The sequence below is a fragment of the Oryctolagus cuniculus genome, chromosome 1 (assembly GCF_964237555.1).
Source record: "Oryctolagus cuniculus chromosome 1, mOryCun1.1, whole genome shotgun sequence".
NCBI lineage: Eukaryota > Metazoa > Chordata > Mammalia > Lagomorpha > Leporidae > Oryctolagus > Oryctolagus cuniculus.
This window is the reverse complement of record NC_091432.1, coordinates 33,268,873-33,293,122: the sequence shown is the minus strand read 5'-3', so window position 1 is coordinate 33,293,122 and position 24,250 is coordinate 33,268,873. Positions and strand designations below refer to the sequence as shown.

Here is a 24,250-nt window from a genome sequence, read left to right as displayed (position 1 = left end):
ATTTTTACAAAAAAAAAAAAACTTAGCCTTAAATATTTTATTGGCCAATAATTATACAAACCTAATAATATAAATTTTACCTAAAAATGTTCTTTTTAATCATAATAAGCATATACTCAGGTGCTAAATCTTTGGCTCTACCTATATTTTTTATTCATATCAGCAAAGGTATTTTTTTGGCTTGAAGAGAGGAAAGTAAGTTGGAATATTACAAAATGGTTTTATTTCTCTAGCCTTAATTCCATATAAACACATGGCTGATAAAATTAATTTACCTTGCCAGATTACACTCTAAATTCATATTACTACCCAGGTCCACCAATGTCCTGGATTGCTAGCTGGCTTCTTCAAGACTGAAAATCACCACTTTTTTATTCACTGCCCTGAGAATATTTTTCAACTCTGAGATAGTTTGGGGTAAATAATATTTCCATTTAATAAAGATACTAATTTTATTCATCTGTGTTCTACCACAGATTTCAAATTTTCAGTGTAGTTAAGATAATCTAGAATACAAATTTCAGGTCTTGAAGGCTTTCTTAGCCCAATCATTCTCTCTACAACATCTCCACCAAGTGGCTGTTCAGCCTAGCTTTGAAAATCTTCAGCCAGCACCATGTTCATGCAACTCTTTCAAAAATCAGTAAATTACTTTGATGGTTACAGAAGTGTCATTGGAATTATGAAAACTGCTGTAGGTCTGCTCAGAAGGCTACTGGTGACCCAAAGAATGCTGTCAGCCAAGTAGTGAAGGCAAAAACCAGAATGTAAAGTCAAGGAATAAGTGATGAGAAAGAAGCAACAATGCAGTTCTCCCCGGCCCCCAAAATACTGATTGTGAATATTGACTGTGGAAGAACAGCTTGAAGGATGCTTTTTTCGTTGACATATGAAGATACTTAAAGAGGTGCATGGGAAATGCAATTGAGAGCAGTGTCAGGCACAGCAGCTAAGATGCTGCTGGAGATGCCCGCATACTAGATCAGAAGGCCTGGGTTGTGTCTTGGCTCCTCTGCCTTCTCATCCAGCTTCCTGCTAATGCATCGAGGAGGTAGCAGATGGCTCGTGTACTTGATCCCTGCCACTCAAGTGGGACACCTCGACTGAATTCTGAGCTCCAGGCTTCGGCCTGGCCAGCCCTGGCTGTTGTAGGCATCTGGGGAGTGAATCAGCACATGGAAGATCTCTTTCAAATAAAATGAAAATAAATAAAAAATTTAAAAAAGAAAAACAGAATAAAGACAGTTATTTTGATGTAAAAAATTTTTGAAATTCATGGATTTTTTATACACATTTTCCATGAACTTGTTGAAGACTTTTTCTTTGCATGCATTTCCAAATTTTTTTTGCAGCAAAATAAATATTTTCTATGAACTTTGGAGTAACCTTGTATACAAATGAAAAGGTAGCTGCTTTTCCATCTACAATATAATGACTTCAAATCAAAGACAGTAACCGGTATTCCCCTCAATTGCACAGAAGGTCCAGCACAGCACTTTGGCAGAATCTTTATCTGTGAAAAAAAATACCTTACAAGTTAGAGAAGTTACCAATACAATTTTATGGTTACCTTTTATGACAGTTTCTTCTATCGGCAGGCATTTTTTCTTTTCCTGCTGTGTTTCTTTGTCACCAGCATATGAAGAAAAACTCTCAGTATTTTCTTCCCTTTTTTCTTGCTCAAAATTATATTTCTGTATGATGGTGTTTTCTGATTTTTCAGTTAGCATTTCACAGTTTTCATTATTTACTTCTGGAGCATTCTAGTGTAAAAGAGAAAATATTTATTTAACACAAAAGAAATTTAAAATAATAAAACAGCTCAACAAACTTGTCTGACAAAAACAGGATCCATGTTTCAATTTAAGCATTAACAATTTCTATCTGAGGGGCCCTGTCTTGTGGCACAGTGTGTAAAGCTACTGCCTGCAATGCTGGTATCCCACATCAGCACCAGTTTGAGTCCAAGCTGCTCTGTTTCCTATCAAGTTCCCTGCTAATGGCCTGGAAAAAGCAGTGGAAGACAGCACAAGTGTTTGGGTCCCTGCCAGGCACATGGGAGACCAGATGAAGCTCCTGGCTTCTGGCTTTGGGCTGGCCCCGCACTGGATATTGTAGCCATCCGGGGAATGAACCAGCAGAATGAAGAGCTCTCCCTCTCTCTCCCCATTTTTCTTTCAAATAAGAGAACTATTTATTTATTCAAAAGATAGAGTTAGAGAGGCAGAGGCAGAGAGAGAGAGAGAGTGTCTTCATCTGCTGGTTCACTCCCCAAATGGCCACAACAGCTAGAGCTGGGCTGATCCGAAGCCAGGAGATTCCTCTGGGTCTCTCACACGGGTGCAGGTCCCAAGGACTTGGGCCACCTTCTACTGCTTTCCCAGGCCATAGCAGAGAGCTGGATTGGAAGTAGAGAAGCTGGGACTTGAACTGGTGCCTATATGGGATGCTGGCACTGCAGGCAGCAACTTTACATGCTACACCATAGAACTGGCCCCACTAATTTTTTTTTCTTTCTTTCTTTTTTTTTTTTTTTTTTTTTTTTGACAGGCAGAGTGGACAGTGAGGGAGAGAGAGACAGAGAGAAAGGTCTTCCTTTTGCCATTGGTTCACCCTTCAGTGGACACCGCGGCCGGCGTGCTGCAGCCAGCGCACTGCACTGATCGGAAGGCAGGAGCCAGGTACTTATCCTGGTCTCCCATGGGGTGCAGGGCCCAAGCACTTCGGCCATCCTCCACTGCACTCCCTGGCCACAGCAGAGAGCTGGCCTGGAAGAGGGGCAACCAGGACAGAATCCGGCGCCCCGACCGGGACTAGAACCTGGTGTGCCAGCGCCGCAAGGCAGAGGATTAGCCTATTGAGCCACGGCGCCGGCCATGGCCCCACTAATTTTTAAAACACTACTTTTAGTAGTAAGATAGCTAAGTTCATTTCATATAGTCTTATATTTAAATAAAATGGAGACCCTTACAACATCTACACATTATCACATTATACATTATACAAGGGAACTTCAAAAAGTTTGTGGAAAAATGGTATTGAGAGGTTTATCTTGGTGTCATAAACCCTGAAATCAACATTTTCCCTCATATACATATTTTCCATGAACTTTTTGAAATATTCGCATATATGATAGAAAAACCACTCTATGAAAAACATAGGAGAATAGCAGGTGAACTGTTTTAAGCGATATTGCTATATATCCTTAAAACAGAATCAGTTCAGTACCCTTCCCTACCCCCCACTTACTGAGTACATGTACACATGAAGCATTGGGATAATGAACAAAATGCAATCCCATTCCTTAAAAAACTCACAAGCCTAGTATGAAGACAGTAAAATATTTAACAGGCAACTTTGTGTGTGTATGTGCTAAGATTTGTTTATTTGAAAGGCAGAATTACAGCAGGAAAGAAGAGTGAAACAGAGATCCTCCATCTACTGATTCATTCTCCAAACAGCTGCAACAGCGGTAGCTGCGCTGATCCGAAGCCAAGAGCTTCTTCTGGGTCTCCCAGTGGGTGCAGGGACCTAAGGACTTGGGCCATCTTCCAATGCTTTCCTAGGCGCATTAGCAGAAAGCTGGACCAGGAACAGAGCAGCCGGGACTTGAACCGGCTGTCCATATGGGATGCCGGCATTGCAGGCAGTGGCTTTACCTGCTATGCCACAGCGCCAGCTCCAATGGCAACTTCTATTAAAAAAAATGCACATTTCATAATGATAAAAATGTCAATTAGAAAGTCATGAAATAATAAATGTACTCTAACAATCATAAATTGTATAACTGATAATAAGGCTTAAAAACACATGAAAAAAATCAAGAGAACGGAAAAAAGATAAATTCCCAGTTACAAATTTTCAACTTTCTTCTACCCCTGACAGAACAAGCACCTACACACACACTCACAATCAGAAAGTACAGAGAAGACATGAACAATATAATCAACCAATCTGACCTACTGACATTCATAAAGCACTCCTCAAATCAACCACAGAATATGTATTATTTTCAAGGGCACAGGAACTATTCTCCAAGATGGACCACACACTTGACAAAAGAACAAGTGGTAATATAGCTGAAAAGATGAAAGTCTAAGCTAGAAGGTTCTCTGACTATAACCAAATTATATTTAAATCATTAATAGAAAGGCATTTGGAAATTTTTTAAATATTTGGAAACTGAACAACATATTTTCAGTAGGCCATACCCATACCCTTACCCATGGGTTACAGAAGATCTCACAAAAGAAATCTTAAAATATTCTATCTGAAGAAAATCAAAGCATATCACAATTTGTGGAATGCAGTTAAAGCAGTGCTTACAGGAATATTTATAACTTTGAATACTTAAGAAAGAAAAATAATCAGTGTTCTAAGATTCTAACTTGGGGTTGGCCTTGTGGCAAAGCAGATAGTCACTGCCTGTAAGGCAGGCATCCCATATGGGCACCAGTTTGTGTTCCAGCTGCTCAACCTCCCATCTAGCTCCCTGCTAGTGGCCTTGGAAAAGCAGAAGATGGTCCAAGCGTTTGGGCCTCTATCACCCTTGTGGGAGACCTAAATGAAGCTCCTGGCATCAGTCTGGCCTAGCTGTGGTCATTGTGGCCATCTGGAAAATGAACCAGCAGATGGAAGATTTCTCTCTCCATGTCTTCTCTAACTCTCCCTTTCAAATAAATCTTCAAAAAAAAAAAAAAAAAAAAAGGAGGGGATTCAAAACTTAAATATCCAGGAAAAAAAATAAACCCAAAGTAAGTAGAATGAGGAAAATAAGAACGTTAATAGCAAAAAAAAAAAAAAAATTAATGAAATGAACAAACATAACAAGGAAATCATAAAGTCCACACCTGGTTCTTTGAAAAGATAAATAAAACTGAAAAACTTCTAACTACACTGTAGGGGGTAGGTGGGTGAACAGGAATCATAAATATCATGAATAAAAGAGGGATATCAATACATATCCTACAGAGGAACATGAGGAGGAGGAGGGATTATTATGAGCAACTCTAAGCCTATAAATATGAAAATTTATGAAAAGTAAAAGTTCCTTGAAAGAAAAGTCACCCAAACTGGAGGGGCACCTAGTCTAGCAGTTTAGATGCTAAGAATGTGGGTTTCATTTCTGGCTTTGGCTCTGACTCCTAACTCCAGCTTCCAGCTAATGCAGAGGCAAAAGTGATAGCTCAAGCAACTGGATTCCTGCCATCTATGTGGGAGACCTAGATTACATTCTTGGTTCTAGCCCCAGCCCTGCCCTACCTGTTGAGAGCATTTGAGGAGTGAACCAATGGATGAAGATGTGCTCCTTCTTTCCTTCTCTGTCCCTCCCAATCCCTCTCAAATAAATTTTTTAAAAAATTTATCCAAATCCATGATTCATTTATTTGGGGGATCCATATGGCTCAATTTACAGTCACTCTTGGTAAGATTATTACAGCAAAAGGATGTAAAACAAAACAGGCAAAGGAAAAAGCACAGGAGGTGAAGTTATGAGGAAACCAGGTACAAGCTTCTATAAGTTATCTCCCAATGGATTCACTTAGGACATGCTAATTCCTGCAGCATCTGACATCAAGTGAATTGCTGTCTACAGGAAGTTCATTAGAGACTCACTGCCAAGGTTTTTGGGAGACTAGTCATGCAGGCACTATCTGCCTAGCATATTTTTGAACTCCAGATTCCCAGAACAAAATTAGACATTCAGAATAAACTGCATTTTTTCGACTAACAGTTTAGGCACTGTAAGCCACTCTTGTCACTTAGGAGATAGTAGGAACCCTCCTCAACTCTGAGTTTCCAGACATCAGCCAAAGACCAAGTTTACTTATAAGTAAGCCTTTCTAAGGGTAGCAGTTACAGACCTGCCATGTTAATTCTTTTCTCCAAATCAACAAAAGTAGAAACTGAGAATCTGTACAGCTCTGTAAATAATTTAAATACTAACTTAGTTATTAAAAATATTTTCACAAAGAAAAAGCCCAGATAGCTTCACAGGTGAATTCTAATATTTAATTTAATAAACATCTAATAAAGAACTAACACCAATTCTACACAAACTCTTCCAGGAAATATAGGAGGAAGGAACATACTGCAACTCAGTTTATGAGACTAGTATAATTAGTGACACAGAGATCAGATTGAAAAAAATACAAAGAAAAAACAAACAAAATTTACAGATCCATATTCTTCAGCAATGCAAAATCCTTAACAATACATTAGCAATTAAAATTCAGTCATGGGGCCAGCGCTGTGGCATAGTGGGTAAAGCCACCAATTCCAGTGCAGGCATCCCATATGAGTGCCAGTTTGAGTTCTGGCTGCTTCACTTCCGATCCAGCTCTCTGCTATGGCCTGGGAAAGTAGTAGAAGATGGCCCAAGTCCTTGGGCGCCTGCACTCATGAGTGAGTCCAAGAAGAAGCTCCTGGCTCCTGGCTTTGGATCAGCACAACTCTGGAGAGTGAGACCATCTGGGGAGTGAACCAGTGGATGGAAGACCTCTCTCTCTCTCTCTCTCTCTCTGTAACTCTTTCAAATAAATAAATAAAAATTTAAAAAAAAAATTCAGTCATATAAAAAAAGGATAATACACATCAAGATCAATTGGTGTTTATTCCAGGAATCCAAGCTTACTTAAACATTTGGAAATCAATAAATCTAATTAATATTGACATAATAAAGGAAATGCAATGAATTTAATAGATACAGGAAAAGTGTCTAACAAAATTTAATACCCATTCATGATTTTTTAAAGCTTTTATTTAATGAATGCAAATATCATAGGTACAGCTTTAGGAATATAGTGGTTCTTCTCCCAATTCCCACCCTCCTAACCCCCACTCCCATCCCTCCTCCTACTCCTTTTCCCATCCCATTCTTCATTAAGATTCATTTTTTAATTAACTTTATATACCCATTCATGATAAAAATTCATTCACAGGGCTGGTTTTGTGGCATAGCAGGCTGAGCCACCACCTGCAATGCCAGCATTCCATATGGACACCGGTTTGAGTCCTTGCTGCTCCACTTCCAATCCAGCTCCCTGCTAATGTGCCTGGGAAAGCAGAGAAAGATGGCCCAAGTCCTTGGGCCCCTGCACCTACGTGGGAGACCTGAATGAGGCTCCTGGCTTCATCCTGGTCCACTACCAGCTGTTGCAGCCATCTGGAGAGTGAACCAGTAGATGAAAGATCTATCTTTCCCTCGCTCTCTCAGTAACTCTGCCTTTCAAATAAATAAAATAAATATTTAAAAAAACTCATTCATGATAAAAGCTCAGCAAGTAAGGAATAGAAAGAAACTTTCTCAATCTGATTAAGAGTATTAATAAAAAGCCTGCAGCTAATATAATATGAAAGAGTGAAAGACTAAATATTCTCCACCTGAGATGAGAAACAAGACAAGCATGCCTACTGTCACAATGTTTTTTCAACATTGTATTACAGGACCCTAGCTAGTGCTTAGTTTACTAAGAAATAAAATGTATACCACATTTTAGAAAAAAAGAAGTAAAACTGCCCTGAATTCACAGACATTGTGCTCATATATATGTATATATATATCCCAACAGTTCAACCAGAAAAATTGCTATAATAATGAGTTAATTTATTTTTAAAGATTTATTTATTTATTTGAAAGGCAGAGCTACAGAGAGAAAGAGAGAGAGGGAGAGAGGCCTTCCATCCACTGGTTTACTCTCCAGATGGCCGTAATGACCAGAGCTAAGCCAACCCGAAGCCAGGAGCCAGGAGCTTCTTCTGGGTCTCCCATGTGGGTTCCAGGCCCCAAACACTTAGGCCATCTTCTACTGCTTTCCCAGGCCATAGCAGAGAGTTGGATTGGAAGGGGAGCAGCTGGAACTCAAACTGGTGCCCATATGGGATCTTGGCACTGCAGGCGGTGGCTTTACACACTACACCACAATGCTGGCCCCATATGAGTTACTTTTAAAATGAACTGATAGACATTTAGCCTAGTAGTTAAGATGCCCACATCCCATATTAGAGTGGCTGGGTCCAATACCTACCTCTGGCTCCCAATTCTAGCTTTCCACTAATGCAAACCTTGAGATGATGGCTCAAGTAATTAGGTTCCTGCTTTTTACATGGGAGTCCTGGATGGAGTTCTTGGCTCCTAGTTTCAGCCCTTGAGCCAGGGCCATTAAGGGCATGTACTGAGTGAAACAGTAGATGGGAGAACATGCTTGCTTGCTTGCTCTTGCACTTTCCCTTCTCTCTCTCTCAAATAAATAAAGTTATTGTATAAAAATCAATTGTTCTATATATGAGAAAGGAACAATTAATTAAATTTAGGGACTAGCACTGTGGCATAGTGAGTAAGGCCACTGTATGTGATGCCAGCATCCCATATGGGCACCAGTTTGAGTTCCAGCTGCTCCACTTCTGATCCAACTCCCTGCTAATGTGCCTGGGAAAAGCAGTGGAGGATGGCCCATGTGCTTGGGTTCCTGCATCCATGTTAGAGATCCAGAGAAAGCTCCTGGTTCCTGACTTCAGTCTGGTCCAACCCTGGCTGTCGAGGCCATTTGGGGAGTAAACCAGTGGATGGGAGATTTCTCTTTCTCTATTTCTCCCTCTTTCTCTGTAACTCTTTCAAATAAATAAAATAAATCTTTTATTTAAAAGTTAAATTAAAAAATACTGTTTAAAAGGGAATCTAGAACATTAAATATTAAGGGATAAATTAATACAATATTTGCAAGACCTGTACAATAAAAACATCAAAATATTTCTAAGAGATATTTTACATATCCAAATAAATAGATAGTAAAAAGCTATACCATGTTCATGGACTAAGCAACTTAATATTATAAAAATGTCAATTCTTTGCAAATTACTCTATAGACTCAACACAACCACAATCAAAATTCCACATGCTTTTTAGAAATTGAAAAACTAATTCTAAAAATGATATTGTGGTGTGGAGCACCTGGCATGGCAAGCAGAAGTTCTGAAAGCAACAAAACTGAAGGACTATATTTTAAGAAAATCTGCGTGAGTGAGATCTCAGCTGAAAGAATGGGCCATCAGAGAAGGCAGTACCTTTCTCTGAAGGGAGGAGAGAACTTCCACTTTGACTATGGCCTTGTCTAAATAAGATAAGAGTTGGTGAACTCAAGAGGCTTCCATAGCCTTGGCAGTTCATGACAAGAACGTTGGGTGATTACTTATGTCATAAATAAGAGTGTCAATCGTTGAATCAACAACGGGAATCACTGTGCACCTGCTCCCCATGTAGGACCTCTGTCCTTAATGTGTTGTACTATGCGAATTTAAGGTAAAACTACTACCCAAACAGTACTCTATACTTTGTGTGTCTTGATGAGTGCAGTCTGTTGAAATCTTTACTTAGTATAGTTGATCTTCTGTATATAAAGATAACTGAAAATGAATCGTGATGATGGCCAGCACCACAGCTCACTTGGCTAATCCTCTGCCTACAGCGCTGGCATCCCAGGTTCTAGTCCCTGTAGGGGCACCGGATTCTGTCCTGGTTGCTCCTCTTCTAGTCTAGCTCTCTGCTGTGGTCCGGGAAGGCAGTGGAGGATGGCCCAAGTGCTTGGGCCCTGCACCCGCATGGGAGACCAGAAAGAAACATCTGGCTCCTGGCTTCGGATCGGCACAGTGCGCCAGCCATAGCAGCCATTTAGAGGGTGAACCAATGGAAGGAAGACCTTTCTCTCTGTCTCTCAGACTGTCTAACTTTGCCTATCAAAAAAAAAAAAAAAAAAAGAAAGAAAAAAAAAAGAAAATGAATCATGATGAAGAATGGGGTGGGAGAGGGAGTGGGAGATGGGATGGTTGCAGGTGGGAGGGAGGTTATGGGGGGAAAAGCCACTATAATTCAAAAGTTGTACTTTGGAAATTTATATTTATTAAATAAAAGTTGAAAAAATTCTTACAAAGATACACTAATAAAGATAGTGTAGTATTACTTAAATATATATATATACATACATATATTTATATATATATATATACACTTAAGTATACATGGAATGTAATGCAATAATAATGTATGGAATGTAATAAAGAATCCAGCTGACACATACTTGGTCAACTGATTTTCAAAGACAGTATCACAGTCCAGGAAAAGAAAGAATAGTTTTTTTTCAACAAAACTGTGTGCTGGAACGATTATGAATCCATTTCCAAATAAACAGCCCTTTAGCCCTTTATCCTTATATTATACTGCATATGAAAATTAACTAAAATGTATCACAGACCACATACTAATATTCATTTCTTAAAATGTAGGAAATGTGACATACAGAACAAGGAGAAAATCATCAATGATCATTCTAATTACTACACCAGTTTGTATCCCCCCAATATACTCTAATTTTACCTGAAACTTCTTGTCTTCCTCAAACTTTCTCTGTTCACAAAATTTGTTGTGATGTTCTTGTAGCTTAATATGAGTTTCTTTAAGTAATGATAATTCATTTTTGACCTCATTAATTTCTTCAGTAAGTTCTTCAACCTATTACAACATTTAATAAAGATGAGCAAGTATATATCTTGTCTGAAAATACTTTATTAACATACACTGTGATGTAGTATCACAAATTACGAATATTGAGAGCCATAATTTATTGAAACTCCTTACACAAATCCTATAAATATGTATAATATTTCTTACAGAGGCCAGTAGATATAAACATATAGCTTTCTCTTCATCTTATCCATTTTAAAATATCTTTTAATCTATCTCTGCAAAATACTTGTTTTCCAAAGCTAAATTTTCCATGTGTTCTTTATCATCTCCTATCTCCCTAGATTTAGTAATTGTCTCCTCCTCTGCCTATTCTCAGTCTCTCATACTGCAATAGCATCTTCTCGGCCCACAAATATGCTCTATTCACTTCCTAATGTTGTTCTTCTTTATCCAGTTACTCTGTTTCTCTCAATTCTTAAATAGTCCACATTTGCTACTTTCAAATTCTAATATTTCATCATTTAAAAAATTTTTGAGTGACAGGAGAGGTGAGAGGGGGAGACAGAGAGGAAGATCTCATCATTCTTTAACCCTGACTTTTCCCTTCATTGCTCTATTTTCTCAAATACCACCTCATATTGGCAGAATTATTTTTTTCTGAAGACTCACACAATTTATCAGCTCTGTCACATTTGGTTATGTTGACTACTGTGTTCTTCAAAGAGCCTCCTCTCTTGGCTGTGTGGTTCTATTCTCTATCTTTCTACTTTTTCCCCACTGTTCTTATCAGTCCCCAGCTTCTTTCCCTCCTGCCTCAATATACACACACACACACCCCAAACACAAAATGATGGTATTCCCCAAGGTTTGTTTGTTGTTGTTGTTGTTGTTGTTGTTGTTTTTTTTTGGACAGGCAGAGTTAGACAGAGAGACAGAGAAACAGAGAGAAAGGTCTTCCTTCCATTGGTTCACCCCCAAAATGGCCGCTACTATGTGCTGTGCTGATCCGAAGCCAGGAGCCAGGTGCTTCCTCCTGGTCTCCCATGGGGTGCAGGGCCCAAGTACTTGGGCCATCCTCCACTGCCTTCCCGGGCCACAGCAGAGAGCTGGACTGAAAGAGGAGCAACCGGGACAGAATCCGGCACCCCACCGGGACTAGAACCCGGGGTGCCAGCGCCACAGGCGGAGGATTAGCCCAGTGAGCCGCGGCGCAGGCCCCCCAAGGCTCTTTAGTCCTTCTTCTCTTCAGTTAATGCCACAATATTTTGGTTAATTCTAGAGTTATCTTTCCTTTGAGAGTGTGTACTCTTTGGTAATTGTATTTTAGCCACCTGTGAAAATCCAGTGCTTATAATAATGCCTAACACATAGCATTATGCTTAATAAATGTTAGAAATTGAATTTCTTTTGTGACCCCCCCCTTCCTTAAATAATTTCTGAATATCCTTTTTTGTCTATACATATGCATTAGCTATGTAATTAGTTACCTCAAAACAGACATATAACACTATAATTTATAACATTTCAATACATTTTAATAACATCTAAAATATATAGTAAGTTGTATTAGGATAGCATTTTCACTATTCATTTTTTGAATGATCAAATATAATAGTTTATATGGTTCCAACTTACTTTTGTCAGTATCTTTATTATTTTTTAAAAACCCATCTTTATCTCAGTAGCTATACTATTACTGTCCTTCACTCAAGAATAGTGAAAAATTTAGAGATAATACAATTAAAGAGCAGATCTAATCTCCCATTCAAGAAAACTTCAGCATTTTTTCTTATTCCACTACATTCTGTTAAGTACTAATGTATTTTGGCAGTGAAATCATTGTAGAAACTAAAAATTCCAAGATATAACCAGTGTTATCCAAATTTATAGACTGAGGCCTCATCAGTGAAACTCCCTATTTTTTAAAGGTTTACTGATTTATTTTGAAAGGCATAGTTACAGCAAGGCAGAGATAGCTGTCTTCTATCCGCTGGTTAACCCCCCAAAATGGCTGCAACTGCTGGACCTGCGCTGATTCAAAGCCAGGAGCCAGGAGCTTCCTCCAGTTCTCCCATGCGGGCGCAGGGGCCCAAAGACATGGGCCATCTTCTACTGCTTTCCCAGGCCACAGCAGAGAGCTGGATGGGAAGTGGAGCAGCAGGGACTTGAACTAGCACCCATATGGGATGCCGGCACTGCAGGTGGCAGCTTTACCTGCTACGCCACAGCGCCAGCCCTCCAATTTTTCTTGATTCAACTTTTTCTTGGGAGAGGAGCATGGTTGTAACGTAATCAAAGAAAATGAATATTCAATTCTCTTAACTCAATTGATCTCCTTCTTTGTGTGTAGCACACTTGGCATATATAATTTTATATGACTTTTTAACTTTATCATTTTCCTTATCATGACAGTACCATTTCCATGATCTTTTAAACAATGAGGATAAGAAGGAGGTATGGGATACAATGTAGGTAAAATGAAGATTAATATGCTTACTGCTTAATGATACTTTACACTATAGAAATTATTAAACATTTTTTAGTACCCTGATATAACTAAGCACAATCTTCTTAGATTTGAGTTAAATGCTTCAAAATCATCAGTGAATAACTGAATACTCCAAACTATAAATCCAAAAAATATTAGCTGAAAATGAACAGAGTTACTTATATAACAATTTAAATAAAATCATCTGGCCAGCGCCGCGGCTCACTAGGCTAATCCTCTGCCTGCGGTGCCAGCACCCTGGGTTCTAGTCCCGGTTGGGGTGCCGGTTCTGTCCCGGTTGCTCCTTTTCCAGTTCAGCTCTCTGCTGTGGCCCGGGAAGGCAGTGGAGGATAGCCCAAGTCCTTGGGCCCTGCACCCGCATGGAAGACCAGGAGGAAGCACCTGGCTCCTGGCTTCGGATAGGTGCAGCACTGGCCATGGCGGCCATTTGGGGGATGAACCAACAGAAGGAAGACTTTTCTCTCTGTCTTTCTCTCTCTCATTGTCTAACTCTGCCTGTCAAAAAAAATCATCTACAGAAAATGTTTTCTAGTTGGAATTTACATAAAAATTAAATAATATTAATATAGCAATATACTACAATTAGTATTGGTCAGGCTTTTCTAAACTATAACTTCAGAAACTCATAAGTACTGACTTCCTACTCCATTAATTCTTTAATAAGAATAAAAAGGGCAATTAAAACTGACATTAAAACAGAGTAATCAGTTTTGGGACTTTACAATCTTGAAAGTGAACCTTATATTGTACAACTTAAGGTTATATCCTTTTATATTATTTTATTACCTACTACATGGAAATTAAAATTCAGTATAAAGTAAATATACAAAAACAGCCATATCCATAATCTATCAACTCTCATGATAAATTACTACTACTATAGAACTCAATTTTCTGTATACATATTCTAAACATAGCTCTAATACATCTCAACCAAAGTGCTGAAGAAAGCAAAATAGGTAAGCTAATAATAGTAGTACACACATAATTCTTTATTTAATCATTTACTAGGGGCCAGCATTGTGACATAATAGGTAAGCCTGCCACCTGCAATTCTGGCATCCCATATGGATACCAGTTTGACTTCCAGCTGCTTCACTTCTGATGCAGCTCCTTACTAATGGCCCACATGTTTGGGCCCCTGCTACTCATATGGGAGACCTGGAAGAAGCTCCTGGCTCCTGGCTTTGGCCTGGCCCAGCCATGGCCATTGTGGCCATTTGGGGAGTGAACCATTCTGTCTCTTCCTCTCTCTCTTTCAAATAAAAAAAAAAAATCTTAAAAAAAAAAAATGTGGCATAGTGGGTAAAGCCACTGCCTGTGACACTAGTATCCTATACTGGCGCTGGCTTGAGCTCTAGCTGCTTCACTTTTTTTTTTTTTAAGATTTATTTATTTATTTGAAAGTCAGAGTTACACAGAGAGAAGAGAGGTAGAGAGGTAGAGAGGTAGAGAGAGAGAGAGAGAGGTCTTCCATCTGCTGGTTCACTCCCCAGATGGCCACAATGGCCAGAACTGCACTGATCCAAAGCCAGGAGCCAGGAGCTTCCTCCAGTTCTCCCATGCGGGTGCAGGGGCCCAAGGACTTGTGCCATCTTCTACTGCTCTCCCAGGCCGTAGCAGAGAGCTAGATTGGAAGTGGAGCAGCCGGGTCTTGAACTGGCACCCATATGGGATGCCAGCACTCCAGGCCAGGGCATTAACCTGCTGTGCCACATTGCCGGCCCCCAGCTGCTCTACTTCTGATCCAGCTTCCTGCTAATGCAGCACTTGGGAAAGCATCAGAAGATGGCCAAGGTGCTTGGGTCCCTCCACCCATGTGGGAGACCTGGAAGAAGCCCCTGACTCCTGGCTTTGGTCTGGTCTAGCCCCTGCCATTGTGGCCATTTGGGGAGTGAACCAACAGATGGAAGATATCTCTCTCTCTCTCTCTCTCTCTTCCTCTCTCTATATAACTCTGACTTTCAAGTAAATAAATCATTTTTTAATCATTTACTAAAATACTATGCAAAGGTTTTATTAAAAGGTAAATCAATTTTAATCACAAGTGGAAGGTTATTCAGCTTGTATTCTCTCTCACTCTTTCTTTCTCATACACATACACACACATACACCCCCATATATGTGTGGTCTTCCATGCATGAAAATATTTCAGGGAACGTTATTAAATTTAGCTTTTAAAAAGCATTCACATTTTGACATATGAGTGCAATAAGAAAATATGTCTGACTTTATTTGTGTATTACTTTTATGATATTTTCTTAGCATTTAATAGTTATTTAAAATATCTACAACTACTTAAAATATTTTAATATTTTATTATTTAATGAACTTACATGTCTCTTCCAAGTTCCTAGTGCTTTTTCATGCTCATTTTGAAGATTAAGGAACTTTTCTTCATTTTCTTTTACCTTCTCCCTTTGCAGCTCATTATCTCTTTCAAGGGTCTGCAATAAAATTAATTATCCAAAAAATAATCAATACCACATTAATGAATTTTGATGTGTTTTATGTTGCTTGGACCTTTACTTTGAACATGCTGAAAGTGCCATACAGACCAGTGATAATGTGCTATCTCAACAATAATTTTAATAAATTAACACAAAGGTGCTTATAGTTTAGCTAACAGAAAATAGGGGGAGGTTATGATAAAGAAATGGCTATAAAAGGGTATAAAAACATTGCCATTATTCAGTTTCACTGCATAAGTTTTAATGTACTGAAAAAGTAATATAAAGTACAGCACTGAAAAGTATGAAATGTAGCATAATCCAGCCTAACACTACTAAAAAATTTAACTACCACACATTTTTTTCAGACCTGTGTATTTCAGAAATTAACTGGCTAGAAACCCTTAAATACAATTTTAATTTCTAATTAACATTTTAGAATAAGTTAAATATTTATATTAACACTTACTTCATCAAATTGATATGAGAACTGTCACCACACTGCCCCCCACAAACACTTTTAAAAAGTAAAAATACTACCATATCTTTTCTAAGACTAGGATTTTAAAAATATTAATTCAGTGTCACCAATATTATTAAATTTCTTCAATGTCTGCTGATGACCCAGGTAAAATTCTGTGAATGCAAGCAGTAAGAACTCTTACCTACAAATCCAATACACGAGAAATGTTCAAGCTCTTTTGTTCATCCTTATTAAAGCTATGCACACTCAGGGTAAAAACAACAAGACATGCAAAAGGAAATAATCAGGAAAGTTATCCTCCATCAACTCTTCTTTCCAGAAATAATCACTTCAGCAATTTTTATGTATTCTTCCAGAAATTAGAAGCATATAAGTATCTTGTTAAACACATAAGATATCTTTTTAAACACAGATGAGACCATATAATATGTACATCAATATGTAATCTGCCTTTCTGAAAACACAGTACGCCTTGCTTTCTTCCCATATTACTATATAGAGGGACGTCTCATTTTAAAGGTTTCAGAAGAATCCCATCTAAAGATACTCCATCTCAATTACATCTGAAATATCAACATCCAAAGATAAAATTATGGCAGTTTATCTAATAAAAACATTTTGCAGTTTTGACATGAAGATTCTCCTCTATCTCACAAGGAAATATATCTTTGAGAGCATCCAAAATGAATGCCTGTTCATTCCATTTGAAGGTATTATAATTATCATTAGTAAGAGTTAACATTTCCTTAATTCACAGATGCTTATAACAACACGGAAGTTTCTAAATATTTACAGTAGTATGTTAATAAACTAACATATATTAACAAATTCATTTCCTTCAGCCCGGGTACCTTTTTGAATTGGTTCTATGATCACTACTTCTCCCTCCATTTTCTCTGTACTCTGTGAAAGTCACCAATCCTCAGATCAATCCTGAGATTGATCCCCTAATTTTCTTTTTCCCGTTTTCCATCTTCTTGTCTTTTGATTCTTCTTTCTAGAAGACCACTTCAACATGAATCTTCCAACATTTCCAGTGTATTTTTATGCTTGCTGATTTATTTATGGCTCTCTTTCACTCTACGAATGCTTCTTTATGGACTCCTAATTCTTCTTGTGTGGATTAACAAATATAAATCTTCTTAATTTCTATAAGATTTTTTTCATTCTCATTTTGTTTTGTATTTTTCATATGACAGGCTTTCTTCAAATGTATTGTAATCCTTACCTACATGTGTATGTTTAAGAATGAGCTATTAAAAAGCTGATTGAAAAGTTCCATCAAATGGTGGATTTCACTGTAGGTTGATCTGACTGAGCAATTTGTATTGGGAGAGTTTAACTGCAGGAGCTATAGTGTTCTCTTTTGGGCAAGTTAGTTTTCCCCAGAAAACAAATCTTTCATTATCCTTCATCCCTGGATATTAGGCTAGCTGTCCCCTAACTGGGGAATCTGGGCTTGGAGTTTCCGACCTTCAGTGTTCAGACTTTCCATCCTGTCTTCAATAAAATACTCCTAGTAGTATACTGATGAACTAGCTCTCAAAACAAAACAAAACCCTGCAGCATTGGCCATTTTCATTAATGTTATATATGCCCAACATGGCCAATTTCTTTCTTTTTTTTTTTTTTTTTTTTTGACAGGCAGAGTGGACAGTGAGAGAGAGAGACAGACAGAGAGAAAGGTCTTCCTTTTGCTGTTGGTTCACCCTCCAATGGCCGGCGCACCGCGCTGAAACAATGGCAGAAGCCAGGTACTTATCCTGGTCTCCCATGAGGTGCAGGGCCCAAGCACTTGGGCCATCCTCCACTGCACTCCCTGGCCACAGCAGAGAGCTGGCCTGGAAGAGGGGCAACCGGGACAGAATCCGGTGCCCCGACTGGGACTAGAACCCGGTGTGCCAGCGCCGCAAGGCGGAGGATTAGCCTAGTGAGCCGCGGCGCCGGCCAACATGGCCAATTTCAAGATATCATTGTTTTAAGAACCAGTTCACAAAATTTCTTAATATCTAACAACCAGCTCTCACTGCTACAAGTTGGCTCCAGCACACCGTTGGATGTTCCCAATCTCAGCTATATTTAAAACTACACAATGTATTTGGTATTTGTCCCTTTGGGACTGGCTTATTTCACTCAGCATAATGCTTTCCAGATTCCTAACAGGGATCACTTTTCAGTTAAAATTTAAACACCTAAGAATAATTGTGTGTTAATTACAGAGTTCAAATACTGTATGTTCTCCCTGATCAGTGACAACTAACTGAGCACCAAAAAGGAAACCTGTTAAAGTGAAATGAACACTATGAGAAACGGTGACTTGATCAGTCCTTGCCCTGACTGATGATGAACAACTTAATATGTTATCCCTCTTAGTATTTTTTTGTTTATTTATTCTACTTAATACTTTTGGTTGAATACTGTAATCAATACACAGTTATTCTCAAGTTTTGAAACTTAACTGAAAAGTTGATCGCTGTTAAATATAAGAGTGGGAATAAGAGAAGGAAGAGATGTGCTATTTGGGACATGCTCAAGCTGACCTAACTCAAATGGTAGAGTTAGAAACATACCAGGGGATTCCAATTCAATCCCATCAAGGTGGCATGTACCAATGTCATCTCACTAGACCCAGTGATCAATTTCTGTTCACAATTGATCATAATGATAGGACTAAGAGCCAAAGGGATCACATAAACAAGACTAGTGTCTGCAAATACTAGCTGATAGAATAAAAAAGGGAGAGAACGATCCAACATGGGAAGCGAGATACACAGCAGACCCATAGAATGGCAGATGTCCTAAACAGCACTCTGGCCTCAGAATCAGCCCGTAAGGCACGTGGCTCTGGCTGAAAAGCCCATGAGAGTATTTTAGGCATGGAAAGCCAAAACACTCTGGCAAAAAAACAAACAAACAAACAAACAAACAAAAAAACACCACCACCACCCTACATGAAAGATCTCTGCGAGTGAGATCCCAGTGGAAAGAATGGGTCATCAAAGAAGGAGGTACCTTTCTCTGAAGGGAGGAGAGAACTTCCACTTTGACTACGACCTTGTCTAAAAATGATCAGAGTTGGTGAACTCAAAAGGCTTCCATAGCCTTGGCGACTCATGACAAGAGCCTAGGGTGATTACTGACGCCATAAACAAGAGTGTCAATTTGTTAAGTCAACAACAGGAGTCACTGTGCACTTACTCCTCATGTAGGATCTCTGTCCTTAATGTGCTGTACATTGTGATTTAATGCTATAACTAATACTCAAACAGTATTTTACACTTTGTGTTTCTATGTGGGTGCAAACTGCTGAAATCTTTACTTAATAGATGCTAAACTGATCTTCTGTATATAAAGAGAATTGAAAATGAATCTTGATGTGAATGGAAGCGGGGAGGGAGAGGAAAAGGGGAGGGTTGCGGGTGGGAGGGAAGTTATGGGGGGGGAGCCATTGTAATCCATAAGCTGTACTTTGGAAATTTATATTCATTAAATAAAAGTTAAAAAAAAAACTACACAATGTAAATCTCTATCTCTGCCAAGTAGGAGAGGGGTAGTGCCTACTTGTGCAAGATGGGGGAAAAATCTGGAGGTGCAACAGCCTCTTAAATACATCTTCTATCTTGGACTTCAATTGCAACTCAGTTCCAGAAGCACACAACAATTGCAATTTCTGACCACTTTGCATCTTTGAGTTGGGTTTCTACTTATCATGTGCTAATAAGCAAATTACCAATTGTCCATCTGGTTCTCACTTTGGTTTATTTAGAAAGAGAGAAAATATGCTCCTATCCACTAGTACACTCGCCAGAGCACCTGCAGTGGCAGGAAATGGGCTGGGATGAGCTGAAGCTAGGAATTCAATCCAGGTCCTCCATGTGGGTGGCAGGAACCAAATTACTTGAGTCATCACCACTGCATCCCAGGGTCTACACTGGCTAAAGCAAGGGGTGTTAACTGGATATTAACTGGAAGCTAAAGCAAGGGGTCTTAACTGGATATTAAACCCAGGTATTCCAATGTGAGACATGGGTTACCTGTATCTTCGTTAAAGGCCCAGCCCTGGTTCCCACATGAAAAAAAAAAAATCGGGGGCTGAGTGGTTTCCTACTTTTACTTCTTTGCCCTTGTAGAATTATTCAGGTTATTTTAAGGCATTTTCAGAAGAAAGTAGAAGCAAATGTGGGTTCAATTCAATATATTTAAACAGAAGCTCTAGGCAATATCCAAAATTTGGAAGAAAACAAGTTTATTTACTGTTCACCATTCATTCAATAAAATTTTAATAAATTCTTACTACCTGCCAGATAGAGTTTTATGTTCTTATGCTACAACAGTGAAAACATTTCTGTTCTAATAGAGTTTATAGTCTATCAGGAAATATTTGGTCTTATTTAACAAGTTTAAAAATGGATATTGTGAAGGTGAAAAGAAAACCACCTCCTAAGGCTTTACCCAATCAAAAAAATAAGCAAATTATCCTAGTTAATACTGTTAATACTAGACCATAGGAGCAAAGGAAGTAAATGGTTATTTTTAATACTATGACTAGGAACACATCTGCTTTTAACTGGATTATTTGAGTAGAAAATATTTTCTATCATGAGAATTTAGGTCTCTGTGCAGTAAAATTTATTACTAAAAAAGAAAGACAAATGACAGCATGATTGCAGAGCACTGAAAAACAGTTGGCCATTATCAAGAGTAATGATCCCTTTTAGTGCAGGTAGAATTAGAATGCTCCTCAAGAAAACACTTGAGATATCTATGCAGCATAATCCTTAGCAACAGTTCAACATTAATATTTTGTTACGCTATATATCAGTAGTTCAGACACCAATCTGCAGAAAAGTACTGATCCATGACAAAATTTTCACTAGTCCATGGCAAAAAATGTCAATATAAGGTCATCAAATGTCTTTTTGTACAGAAAACCGTCCTTTATCTTGATATTATGTTCTTAATATACTTTTGATGTTAAAATGTTCTTTTGTAAAATGACAGTGATTATAGATGGTGGGTTTCTTTTTGTCATTACTTACCAAAATAAAAAGCTAAAATTTCTACCCAGTTCCTAACAATTCTTTGAAAAATTACTGTATAAAACCTAGTTTGTCCACATACTACCAGGCCCAGGTATTGACTGTGACAACTAAATAGAAAGACGTTGGATTATTTTAGATATCATACCTGTAGTTAAAAGGTTCTGTAGCTACATTTATAGTCATTTTTAATTTTTTAAAAATATATGAAAGAGTTACAGAGAGAGGTAGAGACAGAAAGAGAGAAAGGTCTTCCTTCCACTTGTTCACTCCCCAGATGGCTGCAAAGGTTGGAGCTGAGCTGATCTAAAGCCAGGAACTTTTTTCATGTCTCCCCTGTGGGTTCCGGGGCCCAAAGGCTTGGGCCATCCTCCACGGTTTTCCAAGGTGCATTAGCAGGGAACTGGATCAGAAATATAACAGCCGGGACTCGAACCGACACTTCTACGGGATGGTGCTGCTGCAGGCCGGGGCTTTAACTTGCGGCGCCAAAGCACTGGCCCCTATAGTCATTATTAATTCAAAACAAAACATAATTATTTATGTATGAATAGCTGCTGCCTGCCACACCAGCATCCCATATGAGTACGAGTTTGAGTCCTGGCTGTTCCACCTCCAATGCCAATGCGCCTGTGAAAGTAGCCCAAGTGCTTGGGCTCTGCACCCCACTAGGAGACTCAGATGAACCTCCTGGCTCCTGGCTTCGGCCTGGTCCAGCCCTGGCCATTGCAGCCATTTGGGGAGTAAACCAGTGGATGGACAGTCTCTCTGCCTGTCCCTCTCTCTGTAACTTTGCCTTTTAAACAAAATAAAGTCTATTCTATATAACATTCTTTAAAAAAAGAATTGTGGCTTTAACATTACTAACAAAATTGGCAGTTCTCATAGAATTAGGAATAAATCTTAACAGTATAATGTTGTAGAAATAATGCAGGGAGGGCCAGAACTGTGGCATAGCAGGTAAAGATACCACCTGCAGTTCCGGCATCCTGTATGGATGCCAGTTCGAGTCTTGGCTGCTCCACTTCCGATCCAGCTCTCTGCTATGATCTGGAAGAGCAGTAGAAGATGACCTAAGTCCTTGTGTCCCTGTACCCAGGTGGGAGAACCAGAAGAAGCTCCTGGCTCCTGGCTATGAATCAGCTCACGTCCAGCCATTGTGGTGGAAGCCCCACTCCCCCTCTGCCTCTCTGTAACTCTGCCTTTCAAATAGATAAATAAAACATTAAAAGAAAAAAAAAAGAAATAGTGCTGGGTTAGTATCAAGACAAAGATTTAATCCTGGTTTTGTTTAATCATGAGACTTAAATGTTCTAGGTGTATATTTCATCATGAAATGGTTGAGTTAGTGCCCATTTGGGATGCCAGCACTGTAGGCAGTGGCTTAACCCACTATGCCACAGAGCTGGCCCCCTCTCTGCTTTTGAAAGAGGAAGAGGAAGAGAGAGAGAGAGAAAGTATTCAAGGCACTAAAGTAGAAAATATCTCCTTTTCTTCTTAGCCTCTCTCACTCTCAATCTGTCATGGTGTTACTCATTTTTATTTAATGTCATGGTCTACTGAGCAGGGAAATACTCACAAGGCAAACGCAGACTCTCATAGGTACCTAAGGGCCTCATTACCCTTAGCATGAGAATGACCCATCACAACTGCCAGGTTCCCCTTCTTGCCAGCTGCTGTACACATGTTATCACTTTGGCCAGAAAAGGGGGAGTCAATTTTCCCATGGGCCCTCCATCTTCCATGGCAGATAGGTAACTCCTAGGAGACTGCAACTGCCTGGCAGGGATGCAGTCAGTACCTGGACTAGGAGCTCACTCCTTGTCCCTACTAGTCATCTGTCTAACATGCCAAGTCACTGCCAACCTGAAACAGGATAGCTGCTTCTATGCCTGACTCCAAGACTCCCTGCTTATGTCCCCACCAAGAGGTCAGCAGCACAACACAAGCCTTTCCCCGCAAATGTGACATGGTCAACCCACAGTTATCACGCAAATAAACAAGGAGGGAGTGGCTAGGCAGGGCACAGGGCATGTCACTAGAAAGATGAAAAGTCAACAGCCAAGAACCAGTCCTGGGAGGCAAGGGAGACAAGACAATGCTTGAGCTGGGCTCTAAACTCCCAGCATATAATCCATTGTCCTGGAAAACATAATTTATAAAATGCAAATTCAAAGATAAAAATTGATAAAAACATTAAGACAGTGACCACAAAACATTAAACCTGAAGCAGGAGGCCCTTTTGAGTGTGAGTCCTTAAGCAACTGGTCACATATGCAAGAAATTGGCCCTGGCTTTAACTGACAATGGTGTCCACATGAAAGATGACTGTAGTTTTCATGGGAAATGTTCAGCTTCACCCTGTGTTCTTTGCTACCAAGAACGTTTAGGGTAGGGGGAGGAACAGAAATATCTTCTAACAGCCTCCCCAGTGGAATATGACCCAGATCCTAACTTGAGTTGGACATTTCAACACTTGCCCCAGTGGTACCTGGGGCAGTTCCTGGTCCTCCACCACATTCTTTCATGTATAACCCAAACACCACCAAGGTTTCCTTTTGTGTGCCCTTCCAGGATCACACAGTGTTAGAACAAGCATAATCTTCAATCCCCAGTGGCAAACATTACTCCAAAAACTTTCCTCTTTGCAATTTCTAGACCAGAACTGGGTTTCAATCTGTACGCTCTTTAAAAAACCCATGTCAAGCTCTTCCACAGTACTTACCATATTTTATTCTAATGACAATATCAAAATAGACTTTCAGGTTTCTATTATGGTAAGCATCTGTCATATGAACAAGATGACATCTTCCTTTTCTTGTACCCCTGAACTTAAATATTTTTAATTAATTAATTAATTTATTTATTTGAGAGACTAGGAGGCAGAGAGCACTGGTTCACTCCCCAAATGCCTTCAATGGCTGGGTCTGGGCTGGGCCAAAGCCAGGAGCCAGGAACTCCATCCAAAAGCACAGTAACCAGGACTGAACCAAGCACTCATGGGATATAGAAGTCCAAAGTGGCAGCTCAACCCACTGGGCCACAATGTTCATCCCTCATCTTTTACTTTCAGTTTTGGACCTTGGCTACAATTTTAAGACAAAGAAGAATCCCATCTGTTTTGTTATAAAATAAAGCCATATATTTGATAAAATCTAAAAATTAGTAACTTAAATATTGGGGAAAAAATTTCATTACTAAAGACACTAATATCAAGTTGATGAAGGAAACCAATACCTGACTCCCAAAATTCAAAATGATCTCAGTAAAACTGATGCAACTAGACAGATGAATGCTGTTACATAGGGG

At 39.2% G+C, this 24,250-nt stretch overlaps 1 protein-coding gene across 13 annotated transcripts in view; it reads right to left on the bottom strand.

Moving 5' to 3' along the window:
- The window catches only part of CCDC73 (coiled-coil domain containing 73), a 153,404-nt gene that overhangs the window by 8,547 nt on the left and 120,607 nt on the right, over nucleotides 1–24,250 (bottom strand). For all 13 annotated transcript variants that reach the window (XM_051825570.2, XM_070071699.1, XM_051825535.2 and 10 more), the window contains 3 exons: nucleotides 15,305–15,415; nucleotides 10,370–10,504; nucleotides 1,571–1,763 (listed from right to left, as the gene is read on the bottom strand). In XM_051825570.2, the coding sequence (XP_051681530.1) occupies nucleotides 1,571–1,763; nucleotides 10,370–10,504; nucleotides 15,305–15,415 (439 nt within the window). The remainder of the gene's footprint in view (nucleotides 1–1,570; nucleotides 1,764–10,369; nucleotides 10,505–15,304; nucleotides 15,416–24,250) is intronic.